At 43.4% G+C, this 20,781-nt stretch overlaps 1 protein-coding gene across 5 annotated transcripts in view; it reads left to right on the forward strand.

Annotated features, from left to right (window-relative positions):
• The window catches only part of znf385a (zinc finger protein 385A), a 182,595-nt gene that overhangs the window by 152,124 nt on the left and 9,690 nt on the right, over window positions 1–20,781 (forward strand). For all 5 annotated transcript variants that reach the window (XM_062053083.1, XM_062053085.1, XM_062053081.1 and 2 more), the window contains one exon: window positions 11,304–11,606. In XM_062053083.1, coding sequence (XP_061909067.1) covers window positions 11,304–11,606 — 303 coding nt within the window. The remainder of the gene's footprint in view (window positions 1–11,303; window positions 11,607–20,781) is intronic.

The following is a 20,781-nucleotide window of genomic DNA, read 5'->3' on the forward strand; positions in this document are numbered from 1 at the left end:
CTAAAAGTAGTTCCTCTGCGTAGGTTCTTACAATAACAATGTCGCCCTAGCTCTGTTAATATGCAGGTCATTGCATTTAAATAGAGCATTGTTAGCAGGTTTGGTTGTTTTTCTAGAGGGCTCTATAGATGACTCTTTGTTGCCGGCATTGTTAGTCGCCTCTTGCTAGCAAATTTTCACTATCTGGAACGCACAGAAAAGAGAAAGACATGTGCGTTCCTGTGGCACTTAGGGGTTTTGGATGAAAAAAGTGCAGTTATTCTTAATTATTACGGTAGGGTTTGATTTTAGAATTTGCTAATCTAATTTAAACCTCCAGGGTTCCAAATGTTTCTAGATATTGAATATATTGTAGCGGTTGATTTAAGGACATAATTCACCACACCTGTTATTTGACTTTGTCATCATCATGCACCGTACTGTTCTATTGTGTACATGACAATGTTGTTCTTTGTGTGCAGTTAAGAGCGAGTAATTCGGTGCGGCCCCTTTAAGTGGCCGTTAGTAGATTCTCACAAAGGTGGGGGTTTGTTGTTCCCGTGATATTTGAGTGTTTGTGATGAAAGCGTCCATTCTTGCTTGTGCTTTGAGGAATAAACGACGCACACGTTTTTGTGTGTCAACTATACTTCAAGTTGTCTAGCTTTCACGCTACGAGCACAACATTGGTGACCCCGACGCTTCACTGAACGGATTCAGTGATTTTTATCGACCATCTAAAGCTGCCCGAGTTCTGGGAAACTTCCGCAACCGCATGGTTTGCCCAGGCCGAGGCACAGTTTGCCCTGCGTGGTATCACCGAGGACGACACTAAGTTTTATTATGTCGTGCCCTCCCTCGGGAGCGCGACAGCGACCAGAGTGGTTAACGCCATTACGCACCCACCGGAGAGGAACAAGTACCTCACGTTGAAGGCTCACCTCTTACAGACATTTCATCTTTCCGACGCGGAGCGAGCTAATCGCCTTTTTTCGTTGCAGGGGCTTGGCGATTGCAAGCCCTCTGAACTAATGAACAACATGCTAGGACTCTTAGGTGAGCACAGACCTGGATTCTTCTTCGTGCAGTTTTTCCTGAGACTCCTGCCTACTCAGGTGCGGGCTGCTTTAGCCAACACCACCATTTCGGACTGCCGCGAACTAGCTGCTGAAGCTGATAAGTTTTTTTTAGCTTCCCAACCGGCCTATGTGGCTGCATTCCTTCCGGCTGAGACAGAAAGACCCGTGGCAGATTCTTCCACTCTCGCTGCTGCTGCTGCTGCTGCGCCCCCAAGGCGGCAACCGGATTCTGGACTATGTTTTTTCCACGCAAAGTTCGGGACCAAAACTAGGCGGTGACGTCCCCCGTGCAGTTTTCGTGGACCACCGCCGGAAAACGCCGGGGCCGGCGCTCAGCAGTGGCCATGAGCGTCGGCAGTACTGGCAGGCTGCTCTTCATCCAGGACTCCCTCTCTGGACGACAGTTCCTGTGTGACACCGGCGCGCAGAGGAGCGTCCTGCCAGCATCAAGGTTGGACATGCTGTCTGAGTCACATGGCCCCCCCATGGAAGCGGCCAATGGCAGCCCTATCCGCACTTATGGAATACGGTACGTGGAACTGTGTTTTGGTGGACAGCGTTTCAGTTGGAACTTTGTGACTGCTAAAGTGACGGTGCCGCTCATCGGTGCAGATTTTCTCTGTGCTTTCGGCCTACTTGTGGATGTAAAAAACAGGCGTTTGGTGGATGCGATTACGTTCTGCTCGTACAAGTGCAGTCTCAGCGCGACGAACTCCATCAGGCTTTCCAGCATGCTACCCACCGCAGACGTTTTTCTGCGCCTCCTCGCTGAGTTCCCCACCCTGGCGCAGCCCACGTTCTCGTCATCTACCGCCAAGCATGGTGTGGAACACCACATTGCCACCACGGGCCCCCATGCGCACGCACGAGCCCGGCGCCTGGACCCTGCTAAGCTCTCCATCGCTAGGGCTGAATTCGAGACCATGGAACGCCTCGGGATCATTCGCCGCTCAGACAGCCCGTGGGCGTCGCCCCTCCACATGGTGGAGAAGCCCGGAGGTGGTTGGCGGCCATGCTGTGATTACCGCAGACTCAACGACGCGACTACCCCGGACCGTTATCCGGTCCCCCACATACAAGATTTTTCCGCCAACCTCGCTGGGAAAACTGTGTTTTCTAAGGTAGATCTCGTCCGGGGCTATCATCAAGAGCCGGTCCACCCCTTTGATATCCCGAAGACAGCGGTCATCACCCCATTTGGACTGTTTGAATTTTTACGTATGCCTTTTGGCCTTAAGAGTGCCGCACAGACTTTCCAGCGGTTGATGGACTCTGTTTTACGTGATTTGCCGTTTCTGTTTGTCTATTTGGACGATATCCTGGTCGCGAGCACCTCTCACGGTTAAGGCTCTCCAGGAGTTCCTTGGCATGGTGAATTTTTACCATCGTTTCATTCCCCGGGCAGCTGACCTCATGCGGCCGCTGTATGATGCTCTTAAAGGAGCTGCTCCCAAGGACATGGTAGACTGGTCTGACGCGCGGCACAGTGCTTTTTTGGGGGTCAAGTCTGCTCTCGCTAACGCTACCCTGTTGGCACACCCATTACCCGATGCTCCTATTGCAATCACCACGGACGCGTCAGAATATGCTGTAGGTGCAGTGCATGAGCAGTGGGCGGGTGGCACTTGGCAACCTTTGGCTTTCTTTAGCAGGCAGTTGCGCCCTTGCGAGCGGAAATATAGCACATTTGACCGTGAGCTCCTTGGCCTCTATCTGGCCATACGCCATTTCCGTTTGTTGCTTGAAGGCCGGCCTTTCACAGTTTTTGTGGACCACAAACCCCTCACTTTCGCGATGGCTAAGACGGCTGAACCATGGTCGGCTCGGCAACAGAGGCACCTCTCCTACGTCTCAGAGTTCACGACGGACATCCAGCACCTTGCTGGTAAGAGCAATGTCGTTGCTGATTGCCTTTCCCGAGCCGTCGCGAGCGCTGTCCATGTGGGGCTCGATTTTGCACAAATGGCAGTTGACCAGGCCGATGACCCGGACATCCAAGCTTTGAAGGCTGCAGCCACAGGGTTACGGTTGTCTGAGGTCCCATTTGAGGACACAGGGGTTACGCTCTTTTGTGACGTCGCTACCGGTCGGCCACGGCCCCTTGTGCCCGCCATTTGGAGGCGGCGTGTGTTCGACTCCATCCACGGCCTTTCCCACCCTGGGAGGAAACCTTCCCAGCGGCTGGTTGCTGCAAAATTTGTCTGGCGTGGCCTGAAGAAAGACGTTAGGGACTGGGCTTCCACATGTGTGGCATGCCAGCGCTCAAAAGTGCACTGCCACACGCGGGCCCCACTGGCACCGTTTACGGTTCCGGAGCGCCGTTTTGACCATGTCAATGTGGACCTGGTCGGGCCTCTCCCGTCCTCACGCGGCTGCACATACCTCCTCACGATAGTCGACAGGACCACCCGCTGGCCGGAGGCAGTACCTCTGACGTCCGCCACCTCCGCGGAGGTGGCGCGCGCGTTCATTGGTACGTGGGTTGCCCGTTTCGGTACCCCATCGGACATATCATCCGACCGGGGCACTCAGTTCACTTCTGAGCTCTGGGCCGCTGTGGCCGAGAGCTTGGGAGTGAAACTCCACCACACGACGGCGTATCACCCGCAGGCCAATGGTATGTGTGAGCGATTTCACAGGTCCATGAAGGCAGCGCTTAGGGCGTCCTTGAAGGACAGCGCTTGGGTAGACAAGCTCCCTTGGGTGATGCTGGGGCTTCGGACTGCCCCCAAGGAAGACTTGCAATTTTCCTCGGCAGAGTTGGTGTATGGCCAGCCCCTGCGGGTGCCAGGTGACTTTATTCCTAGCACGACGGCACCTTGGTCCGCCGGTAAGCAGCGAGCTGCTCTCCTCGATGCCGCCAAGAGTTTTTCCCCCATCCCCACTTCTCAACACGGCCTTACGCCGTCTTATGTTCCCGCTTCCTTGAGGGGAGCAGCGTTTGTTTTTGTCCGCCACGACGCCCACCGCGGTCCCCTGCAGCCTCCTTACGATGGGCCATTTCGCGTCCTAGAGAGCGGAGATAAGCATTTTCTGTTGGACGTCTGAAAAGATCACGGTGGACCGGCTGAAAGCCGCCCACTTGGATCTTAGTCAGCCGGTTACTACGGCCGTACCCCCGCGCCGGGGTCGTCCGCCCGCTCTACCTAGGCCCCATGATAATGTTGTGCATCCTTCTACGCAGGCCCCCGGGACCTTAGACAGTACAGGTACCCTTCCGGTCCCCCCTACTGACTCCCCGGCGTTTGTACCAGTCCGGCGCACCCGGTCTGGTCGGCCCGTCCGTGCCCCTGTCTATTGACAGTTTGTTTTCCTTTTGTGATGGCGAATTCTGGGGGGGACGTGTGTAGCGGTTGATTTTAAGGACATAATTCACCACACCTGTTATTTGACTTAGTCATCATCATGCACCGTACTGTTCCATTGTGTACATGACAATGTTGTTCTTTGTGTGCAGTTAAGAGTAATTCGGTGCGGCCCCTTTAAGTGGCCGTCAGTAGATTCTCACACAGGTGGGGGTTTGTTGTTCCCGCGATATTTGAGTGTTTGTGATGAAAGCGTGCATTCTTGCTTGTGCTTTGAGGAATAAACGACGCACACGTTTTTGTGTGTCAACTATACTTCTAGTTGTCTAGCTTTCACGCTACGAGCACAACAATATAAACAAAAAAATTGACTGGGATGTGGTCAGAGCCTTTCAAATTAACAACCCTCAGTAGTTGTGTGGCCCTAACAACCACATAGAGCGTTTATGCCAAGAACCGGTGTTTCAGCGGGACATGCTCCACATTGGAATTCATGCATTCCCTACATCTCACCATGCATACAGTATGAATCCAAGGAATGTGAAGATGTCATGGTGAATTGAAGGAATCTTTTACATGAGTATAACCATTACACCAAATATATGCTATTCTTTTGTATTTAGTAATTTAAGAGAACTAAACAATCTAAAGTATGATTCATTAGGTTATCGTAAAAATACCCCCATAAAAAATACAATTGATTGTTTGTTGTGTGAAACATATATATCAAAGGCCTACTGAAACCCACTACTACCGACAACGCAGTCTGATAGTTTATAAATCAATGATGAAATCTTAACATTGCAACACATGGCAATACGGCCGGGTTAACTTATAAAGTGCAATTTTAAATTTCCCGGCAAACTTCCGGCTGAAAACGTTTCGATATGATGATGTTTGTGCGTGACGTCACGACGGCAACGGAAGTATTCGTACCCAATGTGTCACCATACAAACTGCTCTGTTTTCATCGAACAATTCCACATTCCTCATTGTAAATGTCCATTTCGCATTCTCGACTCTCATTTTCAAGAGGATATAGTATCCGAGGTGGTTTAAAATACAAATCCGTGATCCACAATAGAAAAAGGAGAGTGTGTGGAATCCAATGAGCCCTTGTACTAAGTTACGGTCAGAGCGAAAAAAAGATACACCCTGCACTGCCTCTAGTCCTTCACTCTAACATTCCTCATCCACGAATCTTTCATCCTCGCTCAAATTAATGGGGTAATCGTCGCTTTCTCGGTCCAAATCTCTCTCGCTCCATTGTAAACAACGGGGAATTGTGAGGAATCCTACCTCCTGTGACGTCACGCTACTTCCGGTATAGGCAAGGCTTTTTTTTATCAGCGACCAAAAGTTGCGAACTTTATCGTCGTTGTTCTATACTAAATCCTTTCAGCAAAAATATGGCAATATCGCGAAATGATCAAGTATGACACATAGAATGGATCTGCTATCCCCGTTTAAATAAAAACATTTCATTTCAGTAGGCCTTTAAATGACAAAATACAAAAATATATCGTAATTCAGTGTGACGTTTGTACTCATGTTTAAGAGTCATTCAATGCACATTTTAAGTATTTGCCTTCATTGGATTCATATGCATGTGCAGATAGGGTGCATGAATTCCAATGGGGAAGTTCACAGCAAATATTCTGTGCACAGTACTAAACAATCGTACTGTATATGCTTGCGGTGTACCCTTCTGCTCTATAATTTGATAATCCCCATGTTTCTGCATTTCCAAGAAGCTTTGAGGGATAGGGTTACACTTTTAGCATCTGGCTCAACATAGACTCCTAGCAAACAATTGGCATTTTTTGGGTTCAAACTAAATGGTTCTCTTTTGAATACCACGACTTTACCAACAAGCAGACCACATATGATCCATAACTTTAATTTCCTGAGGTGGATTAAATGAATGCAGACAGACAAGGCTAGTATAAAGCATCTGGACTGTGTTAACCCCATTTGTTGACCTCCCCCCCTTCAGTGAATATTTCTCCTGTTTGGAGTTGAGGCCGACTATCAGGAAGGAAGGTCACTTATCAGTCTTTAATTAGAGCCGGAGAACATCTATGCTTTCTAGAGAGCACTTACCGACCGACAGAGACTTGTTTTAAACAAACACAATTATGGGTAAATCCTGAGTTAATCCGCGGCGTAAAGATCAGAGCCACTGACAATGACAAAAAATGACTTCTCTGAGTGTTGCCAAGAAGAGTTTAGCCTCTAGATGACCTCGTTCAAAGAGCTAGGAGACATCCTGCTATGACCGGATGTGATGTTTGTTATGGCACAGTTCCATGTCTCCTTTGTCGTCACTGTTCCTCCCAGCTTTAATTAAAATCACATTTTATGGATTCTGGATTTGGGTGTGTGCGTGCATGTGTAAATTGAGTTTAGAATGTGCGTGAGTTTGAAGGCAGAGGTCTGCAAGCAGCCAGCACATATTTGCCATGCAAAGGCTGTCAACTGGCCTCAGAGAATTGGACAGATGAGAGGGCTCCATTTCTACCAAAACCAAGTGAGAACTAACATCTGTTTGACAACACACTTCAGCCAGCAGCTCTACAGCTGGAAACCTCTGAACCTGTACGGAAAGAGAGAAGATTGCGATGTTGGAAAACAGCGGAATGGAAAGCTCTCACTATGGCGTGTTCATCAGATGTGATGTCATCAAACTGTAAATGTAGTTTCCTTTTACATAACTCCAAAATGATCCCATAGGGAATAAATATATCAGCACACTGTGGCCTCGATGTCATGACAAAACATGTAGGAATCTTGAAAAAGCAATTAGGCAGTTTAAATCACAAGCTGTTTTCTTGCCACAAATATCTTTAATGCCATAATCTAGTTGGTGGGAGTGTTTACCATGGTGCTGCATTTGGCACTCATTCCAGTGCAGTTAATGGTCCCTCCTCATTGGGGGTGGAGGGCTGAGTAACTTACCCAGATTTAGGGCGTATTATTCAGACAACACCCAAGAATACCACAGGCATGGCGTAGGCTGATCAGAAACATGTGTATAGATCTCTATGTTTACACAGGTTATTTGATTAAACATCCATAGAAATGCAGAAAAAGACAGGAAGAAATGCTAAATACAGAGACGGGAAACACTGAGTCAAGGGACGTCTCACTTCATTACATTTTCTTTGCACTTCCTGCCCTGCCCTGTGTCAAAGCGTGTGCCATGCCTTGGCTGCAGCAAAGCAAAGAGCAACGGTTGTGGGGTTTTCTCACTCGAATAAACTTTTCAATCAAATGAAAAACCAAAAAAACATCTTAAACCCATCCCGTGCAGGCTGGAAATATGTATGCTTGTCATTTTGATGTCAAATTGAAATTCAAATAAACAATTTTTCATCACTTCTGGCATGTGCAGGTTTTACATCCACCTGCAAGCATTTTATGCTGTTTCTGTGATCTCCACATGGTTATTAGTGTGGTTTCTCTTGACACTCGCTTCACCACATTCAAACACATTCATACCACAGTGAGACACTTGATGTTGACTTTTTTATCTTTACTGACTAGGAATGTTCCTGTAAGGGATTTATGTTGCTGATTCTGATACCCATCATCCATGAGTGAGATCTGCTGATTCCATTACGGATGTCATGTATTAACTGTAAATGTTTCAGTTTATTTATGGTGAGTGCTATTGACAATTTAACAATATCAACACTATATTTAAACAAGTTCCTTATTTTTATTACATGTATTTATTTATACATTTATTTAGCTCAGTTACAGCTCATTTTATAGCTCAGTTACAGCTCATTTTATTACCTATTCTGTGTTATGTGTTTTATGTTGCACGATTGTACCAAGAAAAAATCCTAGTTTGTGAACCCGTTCTCAAACAATGGCAATAAAAACTATTCTGATTCTGATTCTGACATTCATTTGTTTGGGCAACTCAAAGTCAATTGTGCTCAATAACTAAACAAAATTTCAAAAAACGACTATTTATTGCTCATTGATATTATGTCTGCCCTCAAAGTCCTCCTGTGTCTAGCGATATGTTCTCTGAATTTGTAAACATTGACAAAAACAATTAAAGAATCATTCTAGTATCGATCATATACTGATACAACCCTTGGTGTCGACACCACCGATTTATGGATCGATCCTCCCTCTTACATGTCGTTTACTTCTGGCTGCTACAATGCTGGCACACCAACATTTGATGTAACATTATCCTCTCTCTAACTCTTATTAATCTATTTGTTAATTTCAATGTTTTTATCTGCTTACTTTCTGCTGCAAAATGGTTCCAGCCACACTTCTAAAACCCTACTAAGCACTTGGTGTTGTTTAAAGGGGTCATATTCTTTTTTTCTACATTTAAAACACTTTCTTGTGGTGCACATAACATGTAATGGGGGTTCTTTAGGAAACAATGTGCGTGAAAGATGTTTTACGGACGATCTTAAAGCCACTTTCTGACCTTCTCATCAGGATGTATCGTTTTGTGGGCGGTCTTTTTTACGGGCTTCCCCTTCAAATGTGTCTTCTCCCCATCAGCCATTCATCCATCCATCCATCCATTTTCTACCGCTTATTCCTTTTGTTGTAGTTTTTAGCGCTTTCATGCAGTCTACAGACATATATAAGTTAGAACCGTATGCTACTTTGTATTAGAAATGGCAACAGCAGAAGATGCATGTTAAAAGTTAAAGTTAAAGTACCACTGAAAGTCACACACACACTAGGTGTGGTGAAATTACCCTCTGCATTTGACCCATCTCCTTGTTACACCCCCTGGGAGGTGAGGGGAGCAGTGAGCAGCAGCAGCAGCAGTGGCCGCGCCCGGGAATCATTTTGGTGATTTAACCCCCAATTCCAATCCTTGATGCTGAGTGCCAAGCAGGGAGGTAATGGGTCCCATTTTTATAGTCTTTGGTATGACTCGGCCGGGGTTTGAACTCATCACCTACCGATCTCAGGGTGGACACTCTAACCACAAGGCCACCGAGCATGTACGAGCCAGTCTGCCCCACAACGAGAGGATAAGGAAAAATAAGGAACTTATTGGCCCTGAGATCGGTAGGTTGTGAGTTCAAACCCCGGCCGAGGTCCCGTAGCTAAGTTAGCTTCAATGGCGTCGTTAGCAACAGCATTGCTAGGCTTCGACAGGCGGCACAGCATTAACCGTGTGGTTACAGGTCCAGTGTTTGGTTCGGTGTCTCCTGATAGTAGTATTGTTTATCTTCTGTCTATCCTTCCAGTCAGGGGCTTATTTCTTTTGTTTCTATCTACATTTAAGCATGATGCTATCACGTTAGCTCCGTAGCTAAAGTGCTTCACCGATGTATTGTCGTGGAGATAAAAGTCACTGTGAATGTCCATTTTGCGTTCTCGACTCTCATATCCGAGGTGGTTTAAAAGACAAATCCGTGATCCACAATAGAAAAAGGAGAAGGTGTGGAATCCAATGAACCCTTTTACCTAAGTTACGGTCAGAGCGAAAAAAGATATGTCCTGCACTGCACTCTAGTCCTTCACTCTTACGTTCCTCATCCACAAATCTTTCATCCTCGCTCAAATTAATGGGGTAATCGTCGCTTTCTCGGTCCGAATCGCTCTCGCTGCTGGTGTAAACAATGGGGAAATGTGAGGAGCCCTTCAACCTGCGACGTCACGCTACTTCCGGTGCAGGCAAGGCTTTTTTTATCAGCGACCAAAAGTTGCGAACTTTATCGTCGATGTTCTCTACTAAATCCTTTCAGCAAAAATATGCCAATATTGCGAAATGATCAAGTATGACACATAGAATGGATCTGCTATCCCCGTTTAAATAAAAAAAATTCATTTCAGTAGGCCTTTAAATGATGCTGCTAAAATACTGTAACTTGACCTACCACTGATTTGTAACTCACCCTTTCTCTTTGAATTGCACTTGTATTTTAAATTGCTTTTCATTTAGTAATTTCAATTTTGTTATGTATTTTTAATCCTGTGTAATTTTAATTGTGGATGTTAAATGTGCCCTAAAAGAACGACAGATGAAAATTAGCATGGTGCTAAATCCTGGTGCAGCCATCTTTTTAATGTAACTGCACATTGTCCTTCAAATTAACAAATACAAACATATAGACAAGCCAGGAGCAGTCATGCTACAAGTTTACCTTGTCCTATTACTTCAGAGACTTAAGATCTTAAGAAATGCAGTTGATTTGTCGTAATGATGATTATTAGTCACTTCAGAGAGGGTCTCCACACTGTGTATGGAGATCCACAATTATCTGCTAGCTTGAAGTTAAGTTGATTGTCACACACACTAGTTGTGGTGAAATTTGTCCTCTGCATTTGACCCATCCCCATGTTCACCCCCTGAGAGGTGAGGGGAACAGTGAGCAGCAGCGTGCGCCACGCTCGGGAATCATTTGGTAATTTAACCCCCAATTCCCACCCTTGATGCTGAGTGCCAAGCATGGAGGCAATGGGTCCTATTTTTATAGTCTTTCTTATGACTCGGCCGGGGTTGGATCTCACGACCTTCCAGTCTCGGAGCGGACACTCTAACCACAAGACCACTTGTGAGCTTGCAGCCAGGGGACTAAAAATGAATACAATATTAGCCAGAGAGGATTGTCGTTTGTGATCGGCATTTAAAGAAATTATTATTATTGTTGTCCATGTTGTGGGAACCAGAATATTGGTAGCAGAAAGAAACAACCCCTTTTGTGTGAGTGGGTTTGAATGGGGGAGGGAGGTTTTTTTTGGGTTGATGCACTAGTTGAAAGTGTATCTTGTGTTTTTTCTATGTTGATTTAATAATTTAAAAAATAAATAAATAAAAATAAAAACAATTATTATTGTTGGCCATCACGTATCGGCCAATAATGATCTGTGGCCGATTGATCGGCACATCCCTGTTACTGACTTATGAACACCGTCCTTACTTATTTGGGTCTCTTTGCAGATGAAACACAGGATCTTTCGCTGGTAAACGGGCCCCTGCTGGCCCCGGGACCTTTGCCCCCTCTGACCACACCACCTACCCCACCAATGGACTCCCCATCCTTGTGCCCCCTCCTGGCCACGTCCAGCCCTTCCTCCTCGCCAGACTGCAGCCTCCCCAACTCAGAGCAGCCCCCGGTGTCAGGGGCCACGGGCAGCCCACCCGGCCCAGAGACGGAGGAAGACAAAGCAAAGAAGCTGCTTTACTGCTCCTTGTGCAAGGTGGCTGTCAATTCCTTGTCACAACTGGAAGCTCACAACAAAGGTGGGTCTTTAATTAATATCGTACATGCACAAAGGGCGTGAGACACACCTTTTGGCACATTCCACTCTCAGGGGCGCAGCACCGAATTCTGGGTGCCCATACACAAGACTCCTGAAGGGCTCCGTATACTCATCCAACATTACCACACCTATACATACTTGATATGTTTGATTGCACAACAACTAATAATTAATAGATTTGGTTAGAATCAGCTTTTTAAAACACATGCAATAACCTTATTTTTATTTTTTGTGTGTAAACATGCAAACAAAGTTAATATAAAGTAGCTGTAATATGAAATAAAATCATCTTACAATCTGTCATTAGTCACTTAAAGGGAAACTGCTCTTTTTTGGATATTTCACAATCATTATGAAGGACAAGAACACACGTCTTTTTATTTTTTAGGATATAAAAGATTAAAAACACTAAATTGGCCCTAGTGTGTGAATGTGAGTGTGAGTGTTGTCTGTCTATCTGTGTTGGCCCTGCGATGAGGTGGCGACTTGTCCAGGGTGTACACTACCTTCCGCCCAAATGCAGCTGAGATAGGCTTCAGCGACCCCCCGCGACCCCGAAAGGGACAAGTGGTAGAAAATGGATGGATGGATGGGAGATTAAAATTGCTTGGAAGATGCGGTTAATGCGAGTCACCGTTGTAGCCTTCAAAGCCCTCTAAAACAACTTCCAAACTCTTCTCAAAATTGTTATATACACACTGCAGGTATAAAAATAATGTAGTAACAGATACGTTCTTAACAATATGTAAAATAATATTTACCTAATTTTGGTCATTTTAGTTATTGCCGGAACACATTTCCTATGCGCATTTTTTCCCGTTTCCATAGGAGCGTACTTCTGACTTCCAACAAAAAATGTGTGTTCCTACTTCCGGATACAAGCACAAGTTTAAAAAAAATAAAATCATGGCAGACTTGATAATAGACAATGATTTTTGACAAATGAGGATTCTCAACCTTATTTTGAAGGTCAATATACGGAAGATGAACTGGTGCTTCTAGAAGCGAGCACAAAGGAAGAGTGAAACTTTGGAGCAGACAGAATCCGAGAGATTGAGGTAGGCGTGACTTTGATGGTGTAAATGTGGAGCTTGGAGCCACGCTATTTTGACATAAATGGATTGCTTACCCAGTCAACTTGAAAAATGTCCCTAGCCAGCTGGACCAAACGAACAAATGTCCATCGAGTGAGTTACTTTAATATTGGTCATGATACATGCAGCACATCACTCGTGTTATTTCAACTACAGCACATACACGGTTGAGCTAGCTGTGTACAAACAAAACATGAAATGTGGGCTAATACTTTACAGATACTATAATTTGATTTTTCATGTTTTTCAGTCAGTACAGATTGTTGTCCTATCGCATTGTTTTGTGTATTACAAACTCAAACGCGATTTGGGTGTAGACGTAGAAGATAGCTTAGCCGTGGTTAGCTATTACGGCTAACACCGAAGCAATGTGATACCAATGTGATACTTCGCTTGAAAAAGAGTTCCTCCGTGTCCGCTCTTACAAAAACAATGATGCTACAGTTTGGTAATTATACAGGTAACGGAACATAAATAAAATATTGTTGGTGGTTTTTGAATGCATGTTTAAAGTGATTTAGAGACAAAATGGATTGCTCCCATTAGCTGGATTTTGCTAGCCTTCTAGAACAAGCCAAATGTTATGTTAGAATGCAAAAAAAAACAAAACCTTTTGTCTTCCTGTCTCTTATAAGGATTGTGAACGATAAGCAACATTCCAAAAAAAGTGCAGTTCTCCTTCAAATATGATTATAAATCTATCAAGTGTTTATTTCCTTCAGAGTTTAGATCAGTGGTTTTAACCTGGGTTTGATCGAACCCTAGGGGTTCGGTGAGTCGGCCTCAGGGGTTCTGCGGAGGTCAAAACACACCCGACTCATCGTGTAAATACAAACTTCTCCTTATCGGTGTATTACGGATACGGCAACAGCTGACTGATTTGCAAGTGTGTAATTTGTTGTGAGTTTATGCACTGTGTTGGTTTTGTTCTTTGAACAAGGTGATGTTCATGCACGGTTCATTTTATGCACCAGTAAAAAAAAACATGGTAACACTTTAGTATGGGGAACATATTCACCATTAATTAGTTGCTTATTAACATGCAAATTAGTAACATATTGGCTCTTAACTAGTCATTATTAAGTACTTATTAATGCCTTATTCGGCAAGGCCTTATTATAACCCTAACCCTCTAACCATATTTGCAAACTTTAAGACCTCCGAATTCGGGAGATGGGGGGCGGGGGGAGGGGGGTGTTGGGGGCATGGTTTTTAGGAGGCGTGGTTGCAGGGAGGCGTGGTTGCGGGGGCGCGGTTGGGGGTGCGGGGTTGAGGTGCAGGCAGCATACCCCTTCCCCTTCGAGCTGTTATTGTAGCGTCCCGGAAGAGTTAGTACTGCAAGGGGTTCTGGGTATTTGTACTGTTGTGTTTATGTTGTGTTACGGTGCGGATGTTCTCCCGAAAAGTGTTTGTCATTCTTGTTTGGTGTGGGTTCACAGTGTGGGCGCATATTTGTAACAGTGTTAAAGTTGTGTATACGGCCACCCCAAGTGTGACTTGTATGGCTGTTGACCAAGTATGTCTTGCAGGGACTTGCATGTGTATGCAGAAGCCGCATACAATATGTGACTTGGCCGGCTCGCTGTTAGTATGGAGAAAAAGCGGATGAGACGACACGTTGTAGAGGACGCTAAAGGCAGTGCCATCACGGCACGCCCTCAATATTGTTGTCCGGGTGAAAATCGGGAGAAATTCGGGAGCATGGTTGCCCATACTTGCCAACCTTGAGAGGGCGTGCCTTAAGTTCGGCTGAAACTCAGGAGAAATTCGGGAGAATGGTTGTCCCAGGAGATTTTCGGGAGAGGCACTGAAATTCGGGAGTCTCCCGGAAAATTCGGTAGGGTTGGCAAGTATGACCCTGACCCTAACCCCAACCAAATAACCAGTGTTGGGTTAGTTACTGAAAACCAGTAACTAGTTACAATTACTAGTTACTTAATTTCAAAAGTAACGCAGTTACTAACTCAGTTACTTACATCAAAAAGTAATGCGTTACTGTGAAAAGTAACTATTTAATTACTTCTTTTTTTGTTCTTTTTTTTTAAAGCTCCCATTAATGCCCTTTTAGCCTTCATTACAATACTGTTATTGCACTGGAGAATAATACAATCTGTTGATCAACTTGACATGCATTTTTATTTTCATTTTAACATAATTAATGAAAAACAGTGCAACATAAAAAGGCTTTTCTCCTTTCTTTAAACTTGGACCAATGACCATTAATAAAAAACAACTTAAAGTGCAACATAAGAAGGCACATCATCTTCCTTGAAACATAGATAGTGAAATAAAGCCTGATGCTGCTGTCTTCCACACTTAGAGTCATGGATTGTACAATCCTTGTTTTCAGTGGCGGGATCATTGACACAGATGGTGAAGTTTCAGTGCTCAGTAGAGATGTAACACTTTTGAGGGGTTTAAGCACCTGGAGGACCTCCTCTGCCACTCTCACATCATCATCAGACAGGTTGATGATGTCTTTGACATTTTTCTTCAGGGTGTTGCGGGTCAATGCAGAGTATATAGCTGCCTGCTGCTCCAACATATCATAAGTGGAGTTCCACTTCGTTTGTACATCATGTATGAGCTTTATGAGTAGGCAGCTTTAGCATTTCTTGCTTTGTCTTAAGTACATGAGCAGCTGTTGTGCTAGGAAACCTCCTTCCTGATCCATCCTATTGACTGAGATGTGATGCCGAATTCACTACATGTGCAAAGCACCTATCTGTGGTCCCAGTCCTGCCTCATTCACTGCATTTATGTGATTTTTGGCATTATCACTTGTGACTGGGATATCTTTATCTTCCATTCCTCCACTGCTTGTGTCAGTACCTGCGCAAGGTGACTCTCGTAGAGGGGGCATGGCTGCTCATCTGCCAGTCTGCTGTGATGAAGTGAGCGCTTATAGTTCCCCTGGACGTCCACAAGTCTGTCGTAAGTGCAACAGATGATGCTCTGGATAGTTCATCCACAACTTTTTTCTTCTCCTGCTCATAAAGATCTGGCACAATCTTATCGCTGAAGTGGGTGCGCGACGGGATGTCGTAACGTGGCTCAAGCACGTTCAGCATGTGTTTAAAACCCTCGTTTTGCACAACGTAGTCTGCACCTATAAACACACCGATTAAATGGCGCGGGGCGTTCAAGCTCCTCCGTTACTCCGCTCGCCATGACCACGCTGTGTGTGGACTGAACGTGCATGCGAACAACCTTTTTGTTTTGTTTTATATATCAAACCGCGGATCACGTGTGTCCCTCCCCCCCACACCCACACCCAGACACACACACACGCCTCTTTTCTTCTCTCCGGCGTGTGACAGAGGAAGATTCAGAAGAACAACACCGCAGCGCATCAGTTTCTAGCCGATACTACATAAAAAATAACGTAAAATAACGCAGTAACGCATCATGTAGTAACGGTAACGGAGTTACTGAATATAAAAAAATAACGCGTTAGATTACTAGTTACCGCCGAAACTAACGGCGTTACAGTAACGCGTTACTTTGTAACACGTTAGTCCCAACACTGCAAATAACTCTAAATTAAGTCTTTATTACTTAGAATATGTTTCCCTAGTGTCCAAATAACTCTAAATTAAGTCTTTATTACTTAGAATATGTTTCCCTAGTGTCCAAATAACTCTAAATTAAGTCTTTGTTACTTAGAATATGTTCCCCATACTAAAGTGTTACTAAAGACATATAACTTTGTCTTGAATTTGAAAAAAAATAAACATTTTATTTTTCACTAAAGAAGGGTTCGGTGAATGCGCATATGAAACTGGTGGGGTTCGGTACCTCCAACAAGGTTAAGAACAACTGGTTTAGATATTAGCTGAAACACATAGGATTATCCTCTGTAAATCATGTGAATCATAGTAATACATTTTATGATTATATTATTAATAGTGCATTTCCTGGGGGCTAAGTCTCCCAGTGTCTTTGAAATCTAGTGACGCTTCTGATCTTAACTTTAATCGAGGGGTCCTTTAATGCACCACAGTTATGTGCAATGAGATGCAAATTCTCCCACAGATAGCTTTATTATATTTTTCCTTTCTTCGATCACCTCATATTTGTTCCAAAATGTTGGTGCTGTGTGTGATTTCTTGAAGGTGAGCTCTGATGACGTTATAACGTCTATTTTTAGTGAAGTGTCCAAAGCCGATATCTAGGTGGAACAAACCATTTTGCATGTTTGATAGGGGGTGTACGTATTGCCCTAGTAGTAATTATCGCTTCACTTTGAAGCCCCTGGTCACTATCCAGAAACTTGATTAGATTAATGCTTCAAACCTTAAGGTGACCCAGAAAGGAAGATCGATCATCAGAAAGCTGATCTGTTCGTCAGCAAGACGCTCACTCTGTGAAACTAAGACTTGCAGTATCTGCTAACACGCTGTCTCCTCAAAACTGATAGAATATTCAACATGCACATTTTCCCCTTTCAAATATTCATATTCCGTCGTGTCTCCAGCTGCATGTCACTTGCTTTCCGTAGCCGGTGGCCTCCCACTTGAAATTGTTCGCACATAAGTTAATATTTATGTGTAAGAAAAACACTGAGCTTGTGTTACTGTTGCAAAACTTCCCTTTCTCAGTCTGGGCCAGCTTTCAGCCTTCATGCCCTTTCTGTGACCCTATTTTGAGGGGATAGTTTGGATCTGTTAAATCTGACCATGAGCACTCTTGTGTGTGTTCTGTCACAGCTTTGCACACATGACTGGTATTTTACACCTATTCCACATGTACAATACTCAAAGGGTTCTACTAGTTTTCTTTATTGACTTACATTTTTCATTCTTACATCGCAAAACAATAAATAATATCGGAACTGCCGTAACTTTAGTTTTCAATTTGGAGTTCAATTCAAATTCCTACTTTTTTGTTTATTTTACTTTTTTTCAGTAGTATTCTCCAGGGCAAGGGTGACAAACGTACGGCCCGTGGGCCAGATCAGGCCCGCGAACAGGTTTATCCGGCCCGCGAGATGAGATTGCTAAGTATAAAGATTAGCTGTTTTTTGATGAAAGAAACTGCTGTTTTTAAATATGTCCACTGGATGTCGCAATAGCAATTCTGTTAGGCAAGCAAATGGTACACAGTAAAGCGTGGCTGCGGTTCTTCCCCCTTGATTAAAATGAAACGTAAAATCTGCCCTTTATACGTCTTCTGCTTTGAACGTGTCATTATTTGGCACCCAATTGCCCCAAAATGCTTCTGTTAAAAAAGAGAAATGTGAACACAGAGTGTAACTTAAAACCGCTTCAAAAAAGGTTCATTAGAATTATACACAAAGTGTGCTACTATGAACCTAACAATCCATTATTTATAAGTTCTAATTTGTTAAAATTTTCAGATATTGTGTTTTTAAAACAATGCAAATTATGTTTCGAGTAAAGAACAACAGCCTTCCAGCTTGTATTCTTAGGTTATTTAAATTAAGAGGAGAAAACTATCATTTACGGGGGATATCAATTTTTGAAATAGGTAAAGTAAGAACGAATATAAAATACAAATGTATTTCAGTTTTAGGAGGTAAATGGTGGAACAAGCTCAGTGATGAGTTGAAGACATGTAGTTATTTGTTAAGGTTTAAGAAAGCCTTGAAAGGTGAAATAATAGAAAATTATAAAATATAGTAACAATTACTTTCATCCCATGGATTTTTTGAACGTTGATGTTCCAGGTAACCTTATTTTCAGTGAAGGTATACGACAGGCAAATATAAGCCTTGGCTTCAGCCTATTCCTTTTCGGTTATTCTTTTTCTTTTCTTTTTGTGTGTAAATGTGTATGATTGTTAAATATGTATAATCTGTACTGTTAATTTGATCACACAAAATGGTTGATTATATGACCGAAATAAACTAGTTTCATTCATTCATTTGAATCATTTCTACCTCTGTTTGTAGGGTTTGTTGAACTAGCTGGATATGACAAATGAGGTATTTAAGACAGAGAAGAGTTTTTATCTCTTTATTATTTAATTTTTTCAATCCCAGACAGGCTGTGACTTAGTTTTATGGCTTTGTAGATACACTGAGACAAAGTGTAAGTTCATTGTATTCTTCATTGTGTTTTTGAAACTAAATCATTTTTTTTACTCTGAATTTTCAACTAACTTGGAAGTGTTTAGTCAAGAGGGTTGTGGAGAATGTCGATCTTCTATTTTTTGCCAAAGTAAAACAAAGAAAACAATATGATATTGTCTTTATTTTTAAGTTACCATGCCATGATTTTACAAGTCCGGCCCACTTGGGAGTAGATTTTTCTCCATGTGGCCCCTGAGCTAAAATTAGTTTGACACCTATGCTCCAGGGAGTAACTTATTTTTGTACAGTACAGTTAATTAAACATTGACAGTTTGAGTATTTACCCTGTATTTATTTGGAAACAATTTGAGAACCAACCATTTTCATGAAAAAGATTCGGATCCCTTTTAGCGATGGAAGTATACCGATTAAATGTTCGTTAGAATGACGCATGAAAATAGATCCCGCACCCTGTGAGCCTGATCTACCAAAAGTTTGCGTTTAGAAAAATGTGCAAAACTAATAGTGCACGTACAGTTGATCTACTAAGCTTGTGCGCAGAGGATTGCATCTGTTAAAGAAGCAAAATAGAGAGTTGAGTCTATTTAGCTTGTCTGTCTTCATGCATATGTAGAATGTAGGCTGATTATCTGAACACACACAATACCGGGAGGGAAAAATGCAGATATAATAATTTTGCGCTCACAATGCGATTTATCAAAGCTAAAACTGTTCTGCGGCCACTGTTTTGTGTTTATACTTTGTACGTCTAGAATACCTGGCAGTTGCACCCGAATGCATGTGAGAAAGGAGGAGATTGCGGTGCAAAGACAAATGATTGAGAGAGATATTTTTGTCTGCGCGTGTCAACATACTGTATTTGTATAACGGGGGCCAGCCAGTGTGGCTGCGCAAGGTGTACGTTAGTAAACCTCACTCCCGGACAACTTCAAGAGTAGTGCTGGCGGCTGGTCTGCCGAGTGGTCAGCACACATGCCTCTCATATTAACCACCGCGCCCCCATGCAGAATGCAGTAAAAACAAGGGGCAGCACCAGCTGGGTTAAATTTGGACTGTCGGAAATAAAACTAAATTTAAACATATTGTCTATTCAGCAATTTCATTTTATGGCTGCTGGGTGACTTAAGGGGCTAATTAAAACAAATTAAAGTCATTTGTTTTGGTCTGTTGGTGTTTTTTCAAAATAATGTTCCTTTTTTTATATATTGGAAACAATTATAGTATACCTTTTGTATGAAAAAACATTTTGCAATATGCATTTTCTTGCACTGGATCATGTAAGACGCAGCATCACAACACCACAGCGCCTCCCAGAGTGCACCTTCACTGTGCTAAAAGTAGGTTCTGTTCTCCAGATTGCGTTTCCATATAGCCAGATGAAACGCCACACGTTGGACCATTAAATACCCCTAAATGTCATAAATGTGGAGGGAAATGAGTGTCTCCATGGTGACACAATAACTTCATTTAAATAAGGTGGTCTATATCACTAGTTATCAATTATACACACAGTCTTAGTAAATTGCCTGCAACACACCTGCTGATAGAGCACACAATTTTGGAATGTTCACACACTAATTACAACTTGTTATTTGGCTTTCAGTAGATCAGGCCGTATGCACAGTAACTCCAAAAATGATACCACAATATGAAATCCAGCCCCCTTGAGTGACATATTACTGTTGAAACTCAATGAGGGGAATAATCTGGAATCAATGACCCCGTGCATTCCCCGAAATAAAACTGTGCATGTTAGCAGCTACGGGATCTAAAAGTAATCGTGTGAAGACGTGAGGAGCGAGTACAAAAGAAAAAGCTAGGAAAGGAAGTGTGTGTAATGCTGTTACAGATTTGCTGCAAAGGTTTTCTGTCAACACATTGGCTAAGTTTGTATCTACATAAATGTTCGTTGTCTGTGTTGGTTTCCACATGTCAGTCGACCTTTCAATGACAATAAATCCATCTATTTTCGGACCAAAATAGAAGAAAAGCGAAAAGAGACACCT

This window comes from Entelurus aequoreus, linkage group LG07, assembly GCF_033978785.1.
Source record: "Entelurus aequoreus isolate RoL-2023_Sb linkage group LG07, RoL_Eaeq_v1.1, whole genome shotgun sequence".
In the NCBI taxonomy this organism is placed as follows: Eukaryota; Metazoa; Chordata; class Actinopteri; order Syngnathiformes; family Syngnathidae; genus Entelurus; species Entelurus aequoreus.